Raw genomic sequence first — 15,536 nt, 5'->3', positions numbered from 1 at the left:
GAACCTTCCAGAAGAACAACAATCTCTGCAGCACTCCACCAGTGGCCAGACGGAAGCTACTCCTCAGTAAAAGGCACATGACAGCCCGCTTGGTGCTTGCCAAAAGGCACCTGAAGGACTCTCAGACCATGAGAAACAAAATTATCTTGTCTGATGAAACGAAGATTGAACTTTTTAGCCTGAATTATCTTATCACCTGGCCAACACCATCCCTACAGTAAAGCATGGTGGTGGCAGAATCATGCTGTGGGGATGTTTTTCAGCGGCAGGTACTTGGAGAGTAGTCAGTATCGCGGGAAAGATGAATGCAGCAATGTTCAGTGACATCCTTGATGAAAACCTGCTCCAGAGTGCTCTGGACCTCAGACTGGGGCGAATGTTCATCTTCCAACAGGACATCGACCCTAAGCACACAGCCAAGATAACAAAGAAGTGGCTACGGGACAACTCTGTGAATGTCCTTGAGTGGCCCAGCCAGAGCACAGACTTGAACCCGATTGAACATCTCTATGGAGTGGTGGTGGTGTAGTGGGCTAAATCACATTGCTGGTAATCAGAAGGTTACCAGTTCAATCCCCACAGCCACCACCATTGTGTCCTTGAGCAAGACACTTAACTCCAGGTTGCTCCGGGGGGATTGTCCCTGTAATAAATGCACTGTAAGTCACTTTGGATAAAAGCGTCTGCCAAATGCATAAATGTAAATGTTAAATCTCTGGAGATATCTGAAAATGGCTGTGCACCGACGCTCTTCATCCAACCTGATGGAGCTTGAGAAGCTTTGCATCCTGCAAAGAAGAATGTGAGAAACTGCCCAAAAATAATGTGCCAAGCTTGTAGCATTATACTCAAAAAGACTTGAGGCTGTAATTGGTGCCAAAGGTGCTTCAACAAAGTATTTAATTTTAAATAAATCTGCAAAGATTTCAAACAAACTTCTTTCACGTTGTCATTATGGGGAATTGTTTGAAGAATTGAGGAAAATAATGAATTTAATCAATTTTGGAATAAGGCTGTAACATAACAAAATGTGGAAAAACTGAAGCAATGTGAATACTTTCCGGATGTACTGTATATATTTCATCATTCAATATCGGTGAGATTCCATACTTTTTGTCAACATGAGTTAACCATCTCTCAGATTAGTTTCTCAAAATCATAGCATTTCACATCCACTGTGATTTTAAAAGTCAAATCTCAGAGAATTTTTTTTTTTTATCCTGAATAATTTCGTCAGCTCCACTAATAGGCAAATTTAGGAGAGATCCTAAAACGGTCATGTTCACCCAAATTAATGGATAAAAAAAGTGTTTATACAAATTCCAAATATTCCCTTTTAGACTTAAAAGGCCCACTATAACATTTATCAAACAAAAAAGGCAGAACCGCTGAAACAACCCAAATTTCTAAATTCTATTTTGTTTTTTCTGTCTGTGGATTTGTTCTTGTAATGGTAATCTGTAGACCAGCGTACACATTTGCTAGCATAATGACCATTTTTCCTTTTAAATATGATTGGAAATGGGCGAGCAAAATGACACCTTTTCTTTTCCATAGTCAGAATATTTGGTTTTAAGAACCACAGTAATGGTCAATTTAAGTGGGCCCTGGGAACAATTATGACACAGCTCAATTGGCAGTCTAGTTTGTAGGTAACTAAAAAAAAAAAAAAAAAAAAAAACAGTAAAACTAAATATATTGTATTTGTTTGTTTTTAAGAATTTCCTTTGTTGGAACTTTTAGATCTTTGTTGTCAGGCATTGTCTGGATTTTAATTGCATGTATGGTAAAAGTAGTAAATTTAAGATAATTTCCATTTGTGTGGACGTGAATCACATTGGTTAAACTTGCTCTTTAAAAATGTATTATTCTTTATATTTTTTATATTATTCTACACAAACAGGCCTATAATAAATAGTTCAAAAACGGACATTATTTTATTAATAGGACCTCATTTATTCTTTCTGAAAGCAGCTGATCAACGTAATAATTACTGTATTAAACAGCAGAGGGCGCCACATACCACTACATCATAAATACCGTCCTGTTTTTGGGGTCATAGAAATCCTTTGAAGTCCTCCCTTGTATCCAATGATCACTCCTTAATTACTCTAGTTTCTGTTCATTCTGTTTGCAGAGCTTCGACTATAATTCAGATTAAAACAGGGTAAAATATATATATATATTTTTACCAGTTTATGTTGCACCTGGATGCGCTAATGAATAATGTAAAATATGAAGAAGTTCATGCAATTAAAGTAAAATCTGGCCACGTTGATATTTATTTCCTCCCTCAGACCACGAAACATTCGTCTAAACCAATTTATATCACCAGGAATAAATTGAGTGGACGTTTAAATCGAAAAGCACTGAAATGCTGGGCTATAACTCAGGTTCAGTAACATTAATTTGTTTCATTTATTTGTTATTATTTTTTTTAGAAGTGAAATCTTCTGCCATGACAATTTTTTTTCCTTTTCCACCATATGCATTAATGGGCACTGACAGCTCTGATTTTGAAAAACACCCATACTGCCATTTATAATAATAATAATAATAATAATAATAATAATAATAATAATAATAATACATTAATTAATCATAATTCCCCATGCATGCGGTATGAAAAAGAAAGAAACCGTCAATGTCGCGAATTTACTTTTTATGATTTACTTTATTTACTCCCGTATGCGCTAATTCACCACTGATTTTTCCATTAATGTTAACACACTCTTCTGTTTGTGCTTCTTGTTTTATTTATCTGCAACAGATTTCAAGCATTTGCTTAAAAAACTGTTTAAAACTGCCATATGACAATATCTAGATTAGGCTACTAGGCATGTCTGCATGTTAATTAAATCAAGTGTCAGTTGATGACTTACATTTAAATAGATCTCTTTTGGTTTTATTTTATAATAACATCATATCTGACCAATGTATTCTCCATGCGTCTTAAACCCCCTTCTGTTTCCAGTACCCATGCTGTCACTACTTGACCATAAAACGCTCCACCGCTCCAATGACGTCAAAGAACTATTTTAGCCCCGCCCATTCGGCTTCCACTGAGCTTTTGATCCCTCCGCAAGAAAATAGTCCCACATTTATCGAATTCCGATATTAATTATAAAGATTCTGATGATTCAGAAAATGGCAAGTGTCTTTTCACAGAAGTATTTGAGTATTTATAATATATTCGCGAGCCAAATGGAGTGATTCAATCAACAAACATCGTTTGGCGGGAAAATATTACTGGGGGAGTCATACGTCAGTGGGCGCTGCTTAGCTCGCTGGAGCTACAGAACTTATTCATCCTGCCACTGACAAACGCGCGATCAGTCTGCTCAGCATCCGAGGGGCGGACGGGTGCGTCGCGTGAATTACAGTTTACATCACTTTGTATTTGACCGCGACTCAGAATCCACTTATGCTGCAAGAGATCGGAGTAAACTGTTGGATTTTACTTTTTGTTCCTATTTTTTTCGCATCTTTTCATTGCGTTGAGTCTCTCACTCAACCGTTCTGAACTGCATTTGTTTACACACGGTAAGCATCCAGCATGTTGTCTATGCTTTTGCATGTTGTAGATATAAAACGCAGCGTGCATTCGTGGTCATTTGAGTGAAAATATGGAAGACTTGACGTTTTTTGTAAGTTTGCATGCACACAGTCTTCGAATGTTTTGGTTAGTCTCTGTTCAGTCAGAGAATGCACTAGAAGCAGGGATGCGTTGAAATGGTTTGGTATGAACACACCGGCATTTAGGTTTAGTCGCTCCCATTTTTACACATGTTGTCACTAGTTGGCAGCTTGAGTTGTCAGGTCTGCCTCTATGACAGTGTTATAGGTGCTCCGTAAAATGATTTCAGCTCTTTTTCACGAAACGCATGTTATGGATAACATTAACATATATATATACACTGTGTAATGAGGTTAGGTAATGCATTGGGTTTACAGTGTTTAGTTTAACGCTGTATGACATCCTATATATATATATATATATATATATATATATATATATATATATATATATTTTTTTTTATTATTATTTTGTTGTCTTCACTAGTGTCAATATGTCAGTGTTAAGTAGAACGACGCATGGCATTCGTTATAATAATAATAATTTTATTATTATTATTATTTCCTCACTAGGGTCAAAATGCCGGCGAGTTTGGCGTATAAAAACTATGATTACGACTACGACTCCATTCAGCCCTATTTTTACTTCGACAACGACGACGAGGATTTCTACCAGCAGCAGCAGGGACAGACTCAGCCTCCTGCGCCCAGCGAGGACATATGGAAGAAATTCGAGTTGCTGCCCACACCGCCTCTCTCGCCCAGCCGAAGACAGTCGCTCTCCACCGCCGACCAGCTGGAGATGGTCAGCGAGTTCCTCGGAGACGACGTGGTCAACCAGAGCTTCATCTGCGACGCGGACTACTCCCAATCCTTCATCAAGTCCATCATCATACAGGATTGCATGTGGAGTGGCTTTTCCGCCGCTGCCAAGTTGGAGAAAGTGGTTTCTGAGAGACTGGCATCCCTGCACGCTGCGAGGAAGGAGTTGATAGCAGATAGTACGGATAGCAGCTCGAATCGACTCAATGCAAGTTATTTGCAGGATCTGAGCACTTCTGCATCAGAATGCATCGATCCATCGGTGGTCTTCCCTTATCCTCTTACTGAATCTCCCAAAGCCAGCAAGGTTGCACCAACACCGCCCATGCTGTTATTGGACACTCCACCAAACAGCTCCAGCAGCAGTGGGAGTGATTCAGGTATGTTATGAACTAATTTGCATGATTTAAGACCTACTTTATGAAATGCATGACCTTGGTTGTGTATTTAGTTAGTTACTGCATGCACAAGTGGTTTAGGCATGCCCACAAAATATAAATCCTTATCATTTACCAGACCCTAAATTGCTACCTATGACCATTACTGTGCTGGTCACAGGACTTTGTCCTCTTCAGGGCACAGATTGTAAGAGTGACATTTTTTGCAATGGACGATCACTGTAAGTGGTAGTTGCGTAAGCTCTCTCCACCCCACTGGTTGACCCCCAGCCACTAGAAGGTGTTAATTTAATATTCTTTTTTTTTAAATTCATTTTAATCCTTACAATTTTTTTCAAATACATTTTTTAATTGGTTCATATACATTTTTTCTTTAAAACGTATATGTAAAACACTTTGAATTGCCATTGTGCATGAAATATACTATTCAAATGAACATGACTTGCCTAGATGAGTCAGAACTGTAGGAAAGGCTGCAATGTTCAAATATCAGCTGAGGAAAGTGGGCGGGGTCTGGAATGCAGAGAATGCACTCCCCAACTCCACCCTATGTGGAAAGCTACTTGCCAAATTTCATTATATTCCCACAGATCTGTAATTTGGAGATTTAAATGGTCTTTAATTTAATCCATTTCTTTTCAATTTGATTAGAAGATGAAGATGAAGAAGAGGAGGAAGATGAAGAAGAGGAGGAAAACGAAGAAGAGGAGGAAGAAATCGATGTGGTGACCGTGGAAAAGCGACACAAAAGGAGTGAGACCGAGGTTTCGGAATCGAGGTACCCAAGTCCGCTGGTGTTAAAGCGCTGTCACGTCTCCACCCACCAGCACAACTATGCTGCCCATCCCTCCACGCGACACGACCAGCCCGCAGTCAAGAGGCTTCGATTGGAGTCCAGCACAGTTGTCAGCAGCAGCAACAGGCACGGGAAGCAACGCAAGTGCACAAGTCCCCGAACATCAGATTCGGAGGACAACGATAAACGCAGGACTCACAATGTGTTGGAGCGTCAGCGCAGAAACGAACTCAAACTCAGCTTTTTCGCACTACGGGATGAGATCCCGGAGGTTGCAAATAACGAGAAAGCCGCCAAAGTGGTGATCCTAAAGAAAGCAACAGAGTGCATCTACAGCATGCAGGTGGATGAACAGAGGCTGCTGTCCATCAAAGAACAGCTGAGGCGAAAGAGTGAACAGTTAAAACACAGGCTGCAACAGCTGCGGAGTTCACATTAATGCTTCTGTCGCAAAGTGAAAAGACTTTAAGAAATGTTTCCTTTGCCCCTGCTTTTATATGCAAGTTAAAGACTGTTGCTGTGTATAGTTGTGATGTTGCATGTTCAATGCATTTTTTTTTTTTTTCTTTTGAATATTGTCACAGTTAAACATTTTAAGTGGTTAAATAAATAATTTGTATTTAAGTCATTTATTTTTTATTAATAAAATGAGAAAATATGGGGCTGCACAAACCCTAAAGTAAATTTTTTTTTTTTTGTACGTTTTTGTATATAATGAATTAATATTTCCTAAGAAAGGTATTTTTGGATCTGTATCAGCTACATGTTCTCATCAACCATATTCTGTTTCTCGATATGGTTTTTTCCACGTTTTCACGATTCTTAATCATAAATGCATTTCTTTTTGAGGTTGAGTCTGGTCTCTTTGTTTTGATCTATTTGCAATGAACTTACAACACACATGACATAAAAGATGACATGCACAAGGTCCCACTATACAGCTTTTTACTTGGCTTAGTTCTCAATTACATTTAAATGAGACATTTACCTCTTAGCCTGATCTCATACTCTGTTCAACCATGTTTGCAATGTCAAATGTTACTCCTTTCAGGGATATTCACCAAAGTCATAAAGGCCAGCTTAGTTTTCACCTGTCTAAAATGCATCTGTTACTGCATAAGCTCACAATTAAGTCAGCATTGTGCACAAAAGCTTACGCAAGATAACATTACTTCTTGCATTACTGATTATGTAGTACACCGATTAACTCTTGAATTTGGCATTCAAATAAACATCAGTGCGCAAAAATGAGAGAAATACAAAGTTTATTTGATAAGCGCTGCTTGAAAACCCAGCAAAGGGAGAAGCAAGAGGAGCCAATTGCAGGTGATTCATCATAAAGTGAGCTGTTCACAGTGCAGAGATGGTGACTCACATGCCACAGTCCTCAATCTGGGTTCAAATGGCTCTTGAAGCATCTGTCATGGATGTGGCAAATCTCTACTAATGCACGTCTGAGCTGTTTGTTTACTGAGCTGCAAAACCACTCAGAAATCAGTGCAGCAACCAAATCTGCAGGTATGATTGTGGATCTGATCTGACTTCTCAACTCTACAACGATTTTAAAGCCTATAATGATGTTGCAGTATTTCTAGTTGATATCTGTGTAAATTCAAACGAGAGGCACATCCCAGCTTCCGTAGACGACAATTCCTGCATTCTTCAATGACGAAGCATGGCTTTGCACGCGGGCTTGAAACGCTCAATGCTGAGATCGATACGAATGCAACGATCTGATACAAGAAATGGGATTAAACTGCGTTTGCATGGACCTGTTTCCATACTATGCCGACTGGCCAATTACTGTGATTTGTCCCCGACGCCTCTGTGTTCGGACGCTATGACGTCACCGACAGTATCAGACTGTATGCAGCGCGTGCAGCGCACCGCGTGCTCCGAGCACATGGAAAAGGGCTCGAGACGAAGTGCCCAAAGAATAACTCTACACCTGAAATGGAATACCTGTAACAAAAGAATAACATCTGAAGCAAAAGAGGTAGGTGTTTAAATATATTCCACTACAGTGCATTATAACAAACTGCGCTTGTGTGTAAAAAGTACAAATATGTTTATCTCATTATTGATGCATAGAATTGATGCATAGAATTGATGCTTTGACAGTAGGACATGTGTGCATGCTATAAGATGGATATATATTCTAACCTTACGGTTTTATAAACCCTATTCACATTATGCAACAAGAACTGAATTTTTCATGAGCCATGCAATGAGTTTAACGTATGTTACACTCTAAGAATAGAGAGAAATAGTGATTAATGTATTATAATTTCATTATGAAAATTAAAAAAATATATATAAAAAGGTAAAGCTATTATTCTTGTACCAAAAATAATTTTCATGCTTGATGATTAGCTGAGATTACAGTCCAGTATGTATAATGTTTGCTTTATTATAGATTGTTAGACTTACTCTTGTACCAAATAGATGTAAGAATACGTTGATTGCTACAATTCACAAATGCCGCAATTTAATAAATTGACCATGTGCTCTTTTGAAAAGAGCTGCATGTTTTTGGCCATAATGAATTTCCTTTTGTCTATATGTCTTTTGCAAAAAAATACACCCTAACTCTTCTATACAAAAGGTGTATGCCGCAGTAAAATATTCTTCCTATAGGAACTTCATAGGCTGCATTGATTTAACTACTATTTATGGTCCCTAAATTTTCCCTTGATAATGCATTTTACAGTATCTGAGATTCGAGAATAAGTTGAGAAACATTCTGCAATGATAGACTTTGATTTCACATATGACATGAACAAGGCATGCTTCTCTAGCACAAGTCGTAGATTAGTATTAGTTATGTCTGCTTCTGAAAAGAAATAAAACTGCATGCATCTATTTCCAATACTGTATGTGATCAGAAATTAGCAAATTAGCTTCTGCGTACACATGCATTCTGTGCAGTTTTGGTGTGTGAAATTGCTAAATCTTTGTATGGAAAAGAAAACCTCAGCTCTCAAATCTCTCTTGGCATTGACACAACATGCATGGGACAATTCCTCCGGCTGACTAACAGGTGTATGTTGTCTGTTTAGGTGTGGTACCTCTAGTCTGCACAGATTTTTGTTTGTACAGCTCAGACTGGTTCTGCACATTTTAGACTGTTTATAAAATCACTATTTTTTTTACATTACAACACTAGCTATTGCATGCAGGAGGAATTCTATGTGTTTCTACACTTTATGCTCTGAGTGTTGGTTTCACAATTATTTTATTAAAGCAAAAGTATTTGGGGGTTGCTTAGTAAGAAAAAGACATTGTTTTCCTGGCCCATCCTTCTCCAGGGTCACATGTTTCCTCATGGCAATGGCAACACATGTCAGACTGAGTGAAGCAGACCACACTCTAATACAAAGTCAAGGTCTCTCCAGCCTTCGGGGTAAATCTGAGACAGAGGTATATCAATTTTGGGTCAGGGCACCTCAGATGTTGGACTGCAATTGTAAAGCTATTGTATATTAATAATGGCCACCCCACTAATGGAACCGGTAAGCTTTAATATATATTATATGCAATAGATAATGCTATCTATTCCCTGGTTGGCATGGACCTTTAATAGACTCCAACACGTCATCACAGAATCATGTTGGCTATGTTGTGACCTGCTGCATTTGGCACACTTCGAGCACATTGGTGCGTTGTTTGAATACCTTCTTGTCTGCATGTCTATGTTAAACTGTGTTGACTTTTTGTAGCGGATTAAAAATTACAGAGCATTGTTAGCCGATTTAGTATTGCTAATACTTTGAACTAATCCCTAACTTTAAAGTATTACATTTTGATGTGTAACTCGTACTTAAAACTGTGGCTTGTTGAGTAGAAGTGTGCTATTACCTTTTAGTGCAATCAGACTTGCGATTTTTGCTGGCAGACCATAAAATGGATGTAAGGCACAGTTAACATCCACACGTATGTGTGTGTGTATATATATATATATATATATATATTTTTTTTTTTTTTACTATTTTGGGATATTGCATAAAAAATGCTGAATGGAAACACTAAGATGCAAATAAAGTTTCCAAAATGTGCACAATAAACTTCTGCTTGTCATCAAAATTATTTGCTACTATTATCTACCACCCAGAACTGTCTGACAAGCTTTGGCTTCCAGACATGAGGCATCTGCCACTGAATGCATTTTGTCTAAACTTCAGGTATTTCATTTCTGCTTTGTGCCAATTTCCCTAGAGGTGATGATTTTGTTCTTTTAAACATATTTGATGGCAACGCTGCTTTATTTGCATAAATTAAGTTGAAAACTTGACTATTGACAAAGGAACCTGAGTCATATTTAGGCTTCCCAATATAATTAGCCTCTTTTTCACTATTGGGCCAAAGGGTTCTCATTGTGAAACCACGAGGTTCCATGCCGATCCGGGCCAGTTGTCACACTGTGGTGCTTCAAAATTAGAAATGCACGTGGTGGCGACAGTGTAAAAGGTCAATATTGGAGCAAGAGCACTGTGGAGGATGATCACATATTCCTGTTTGTAGGACTGCTTTTTCTGCTGGTTTTTACTCTGCTAAAACACAGGAAAGACACGTGTCACAAAAAGAAAAGGTGAGAGATTTACCATAGTTTGCTGAGGTTGTTTTTGCCACCGGACACAAACACACAGGAAGGTGAACGTTTCCAGATGAGCTAAAAAGGACATTTACTGAGTAATACAATGATATATTATATGAGTTTTAAAGCGCTAGCCAGCTTAATCTACCTCCATAATGAAAAAGACATGTAGAAAAATTATGTACTATACTAGTTAAACAAAATAAATAAATCATGAAGTTATACTGAACATTCACAAATTTGTATTAACTTAAATTAATTTCACCAAAATATTAGCTTACAAAAATTAACAATTTAATTTGATGGAATTATGTTATGAAATTGAAATTCATAAATCTTTAAAATTGTCAAAAGTTCACTTGGCATTGGCAAATTGATGATCACGTACGAAAACCATTCCACCGGTGCGGTTGAGCAAGTGGAAATGCTACTCAAACCATTCCTCACCATGCATAGAACTGTTCGGCCCGAAGTGCGAAAGTGCTTATAGAGACCTGGGCATGGGCTCTTTTGATTTGAGCCTGTAGCATCCACCTAGCAACCACTCCAGAACACCCTAGCAACCTCATAGCAGCACCCTGGCAACCACCCATAACTCCCTAGCTTTATGGTGGCAGTCTATCACATTTCCCAGTGAAAATATATTTTGATCTACATTTGTGTACCACACTTAAAAAAAAAAAACAAACTTCTGATCTTTACTGAGACCCCAGTTTCAGGGAAAATAAGTCTATTAAACAATGTTCTGTGTAAAATGTTTGGCATTTGTGCTGTCTGAGAGTGGTTAGCTGCACTGTCTCCAAGAACTGTTGAACTGCAGTTTAAATAAATTAAATCCATCAGCTGGGTTATAGGCTGTGAGAGAGGGTGGAACAGGCTCCTTTGGCAACACAGAGGCAGGCCTGTTTTCATTCTTTGAACAGTTTTTCATGTGTTATGTAATCTCTCCCCCCATTTTACACTGGAGGTCCCCACTGCAGCAGAGATCTGAGCACACTGCACAACTCTGACTTTGTCTTCTCTGTCTACTTTAACTTATCCCCCTAATACTGGTCCCTATTAGAGGTCGACAGATTAATCGGTCGGCCGATTTTTTTTTGCATTTTTAACATAATCGGCATCGGCCAATATCCAAGTATATCAAGCCGATTATTAGGCAGGCGTATCTGTGGGCAGCCTAGTGTTGTTGTGGAACACGTGTTCGACGCACGCTGCCCCTACAGTCATTCTTGACTGTAGGGGCAGAGTGAGCAGACCTCATCCAGTGCATAAGGAAGGAGCTAATGTAGAAAACAGTAAGGATTAAATTTGTATAACTTCTTTATATTTAATTAAAAACTTTTGATATGTTACTGCCAACTTCAAGAAAAAACGCGACGTTCAGCTACTTTGGATAATGATAGCGTAGTTGAAGTTGCATTATCACAGCAGAAGGGTTGCTATCATGTCACAATAAGCAAGCAAGAATTTTGCAATTACAGACAGTGAATCTGAGACTTTTATTTGTTCTGTTTGTGTGTCTTATATTTGAGAGGGTTGTCACTCAATGCAGATAAATAATTAATAAAAAAGATACCAAAACACTATAGGCTATTGAAGGACTGGCTTTGGTAAGCTCGGATGTTATCGGTTCTGCTGTCGGTACTGGAGAAATTAAGAAAATAAATTTATTATTGCTATAAAGAGAAAGTTATTTTATCTTGCCAGCCATTTCTATGTATAATAATATGAAACCATTCGTCTGTGATGCAATTTAGCTATTCGCAGTCAGAGAGAGAGAGAGAGAGAGAGAGAGAGAGAGAGAGAGAGAGAGATCTCTCACGCGGTGCCAAAACGAGCCCTGCTTAATGAGTGACAGAACTAAACATTCAAACGTAGCCTGGTTTAGATCTGTGATATTAGTCTGATTTTATTTTAGATTTCGCCTTCCAAAGATTAAAAAAAATATATTTATACATAAGCCGCATTCTGTCTAGCACAACTTCCTTCCCTTCACTGCGGTGCACTGACATTTCTCCCTAAAACTCAAACTTAACATCAGAATCAGCACGATCAGTGATTGTTGTAAAATGCTACTGTTGCTAAATTGCGGGGTGCGTTTAATAATAAAGAGCGCAAGAGATACCGTTCCCAAGGCAGCGCGCGCTCCGAAACACACCGCAAAGAGACAAGCAAACTATAGGCTACTTTGGTTTCATGTGCGCGTCTAAACGATCAAATATACACAAAAATATGTCAAAACGACCGGCTTGGAGATTCACTTAAACACAGTTTATGTCTTAAATGGATGTAGTTATGGAAATAGTTGGGAGAAAATATGCTGCATCAGGAGCCTATTAGACTCGGTCTTAAAGGGGAAGCTGTCTATTAAACATGTGACGATTGAGCCATTACTGCGAATCAAACAACAAAAGGCAAAGAGAAAATCACTTACAGCTCTTGAATGAATAACTTCTGCATTAATGAGCATTAATCTATCTATGATAAACTATACAGTGTTATTTTACAATTGATTACTGTTCAGGTGTGGTCTAAAAAGAAATCTAATAATATTAGTAGACCTTCCTGAACTTAAATCACTGTCCCTATATATATATTACACAAAGATAAACGATATATATATATATATATATATATATATATATATATATATATATATATATATATATATATAACAAAAAGACCCGTTAAGAATACCGTTAAAGTACCGGATCGATAAGCAGTATCGGTAAGAGTAGTAATACCATTAAAACCATAACGATACCATCCCTAGTTATGCCTGTGCTTCTCTTGGATGCTCTGAATATTGGATTATGTGTCTGGATTGCCCCTTAATTAAAGCTGCATTTGGATCTCAACGTTCGTGTCTCGGAGCAGTTCGTAACACCTGCTTTGTTTATTTAATATATTTGTTATACATTATTTATACAATATGTTTTTACATTATACATTTTTAATTTAAGTGTACAAGTGCAGATTGGTCAAGTGTTCAATAAATGTATTTGTTGAGACATTTTGTCTATCTTAAGTAATTATTTGTGTTACATTTTATTTTTCAAATAAAAGGTTCAAATAAGAGGTTAAAAACAAGCACATATCGGCCAAAATAAATCGGCAGCATTAACTCTTTCCCCGCCAAACACGGAATTTTCCGTGTTTTATGAAAAAACGCTTCCCAGCCAAACCGTGTTTTAGGTGTTATATGGTAAGGAAGACCCCTGCGCATGTTTTGAAAGAGTACGCAACTCTTTGATCAAAGAAACAGACTGCGATCGTCTCAAACATGAAGAAGTGGAGTATGAGAAGCTCAAAATATCAGACATAAACATGCCTTTTTCTCAGCTTTTTGTCTGAAATGTTGTTTTTTGACAAAACCTACCTCTGTTCAAGTCGCAATAAAAAAAGAACAAATGAAGATAAAATAAAATCCTAAAAGCAGAGGCCCAGATCTTTATTTTGATATATAGCATCTTCATATATTCATGGAAAAAAATATTCTGCGGGCCATTAAAATTTAGCGAAAATCGTCAAAAACCCTGCCGGTGGCTGGCAACTTTTTTTAAAAACGCTGGCGGGGAAAGAGTTAATTGTCCATCGGCCAACAAGGATTTCAAAAGATCGGCATCGGCCTGAAAAAAAACCAATATCGGTCGACCTCTAGTCCCTATAAACCACTGCTTCACTTCCTGCTGACATCACTGTCCACCCTGCCTATAACCATATTACCACACTCTGTCTGCTCTTGGTCATCTGTCACATTCTGATCTCCCATCCTCTTTTGTTTCTCTTCCCCTATCTCCTTCAAATTGCATCCACATTTCCCACAAAAATGAAAATTCTGTCATTTCTTAAGTAACTCCCTTTGTGTTCCACAGAAGAAAGTCAAATGAGTTTCAAAAAATATAAGGATGAGTAAATTATATTTTAAATTTGGGTAAGCTATTTCTTTAAGTTGTTGTCATGCTCCTTTCTCACTATCTCTCTTTGTCAATGCTCTCTCCTTTTCCTTAATATTTCCATTAGGGATGCACCGATCCGCTACCTGGATCGCTATCGGCTCTAATACTGAAGCTTTTAGATGGATCGGGTATCGGTCCGTTGAGCCCGATCCAAATCCGATACTGTGTGTTAGTCATGTTCGTTACCGTCAAGCTCAAAACATAACCTAAAATAACCATAAAAACACAATTAAAGTACTTCATATGACTTGTGCATTTTATTCAAAGCCACATGAAGACGTGCGATAACTCTGTGAATCACAAAAGGCTGTGTTTAATAAGTAAATATATAAAATGCACGACGCAGCTCCGCACTGGAATACCGTCAGTGAATGCCGCTGCTCTGTTTACGCACTCACGGCCATTTTTAGCCTTCACGCGGTACGCAATATTTGAGCGCTACTCAAGAACATCTCTGATGTAGATGCTCAATAGTTTGGTTCACTTATAATATGCATTTAGAACGGCACTGGAGGTGTGTTTGACCAGAATTTGAATAAGAAGCAAATTAAACTGTGAACTTACCTACAAACAGACACACAGGATTTCCTGGAGAGTTCAGAATGCCAAAATAAAAGCATGAGGGTTTAAAAGTTAAAGGTGCACGATTGCGATATATTAATATTATAATATATTATTATTTGTTTACAAATTATAATAATATTTAAGTTGAATGGGTTCCAAAAATAACTGTGTGAATGAAAAGTGAGCCGATATCTTACAACTAAATTGAACAAAACAACAAATGCCGCCTTCTCTACTTATGACTTGTACAGGAATTACTGTTAATTTTGCTGCTATGTTATCCAGTATACTAGTTAATAATAGTGTTTCTTAATTTATGTTGAAATAATGTTTAGTTAAGTTTGTGTTTCTTTACATATTAAAGAGCACACTCAATTATTTCCACACAATAATGTAAATATATTCTAAACTGATTATGCAAACAAACAACACTCTATCGGTGCATCCCTAATTTCCATCAGACAGCAGAGACAGTGGTGGCTGTCTTTTGCCTGGCTCTGGTGACCCTATGCTGTCAACCTGTAAAGCAACTTTCTGCTTTCTCTCTGTTGAGTTATAAGTGTGAGAGCTGACAGTCAATGTCCATTCTAGGCATAAAGAAAAACACTGGAAAAGTAGGCCCTACAGATTTACACACTTTTTATCAGACATGTTCAGACCACCAAAGATTAGGAGCTTGGCTGGAAGGATGCTCAGGGGAGTGCCAGGCACCTCTGTGAATATTTAAGTAGACCTCCCCAAGACAAACATGCAAATGCATACGTACTAGAAAGCACACCTCTCTGTTTTCTTTGACAGATTTTGAGGAAATACTGTTTCTTTTTTTC

General features: G+C 37.9%; 1 protein-coding gene across 1 annotated transcript; it reads left to right on the top strand.

Annotated features, from left to right (window-relative positions):
* The first annotated feature begins 3,333 nt into the window (after positions 1–3,333).
* On the top strand, positions 3,334–6,453 carry LOC127635068 (transcriptional regulator Myc-2). The gene is made up of 3 exons (XM_052114836.1): positions 3,334–3,543; positions 4,150–4,778; positions 5,448–6,453. The coding sequence occupies exons 2-3, from the start codon at positions 4,157–4,159 to the stop codon at positions 6,029–6,031; spliced, it is 1,206 nt and encodes a 401-aa protein (XP_051970796.1). The 5' UTR covers positions 3,334–3,543; positions 4,150–4,156; the 3' UTR covers positions 6,032–6,453.
* Positions 6,454–15,536: the final 9,083 nt, after the last annotated feature.

The sequence above is a fragment of the Xyrauchen texanus genome, chromosome 42 (assembly GCF_025860055.1).
Source record: "Xyrauchen texanus isolate HMW12.3.18 chromosome 42, RBS_HiC_50CHRs, whole genome shotgun sequence".
Classification (NCBI taxonomy): Eukaryota; Metazoa; Chordata; class Actinopteri; order Cypriniformes; family Catostomidae; genus Xyrauchen; species Xyrauchen texanus.
The sequence above is the reverse complement of the archived record's forward strand: the minus strand, read 5'-3'. Positions and strand labels throughout refer to the sequence as shown.

What these genes read in the sequence shown, in the direction of transcription:
- LOC127635068 (XM_052114836.1), top strand. Translation starts at nt 4,157, where the DNA reads ATGCCGGCGAGTTTGGCGTATAAAAACTATGATTACGACTACGACTCC. An exon ending in CAGCAGTGGGAGTGATTCAG is followed by an intron (nt 4,779 to 5,447) that starts GTATGTTATGAA and finishes CAATTTGATTAG; the next exon opens with AAGATGAAGATGAAGAAGAG.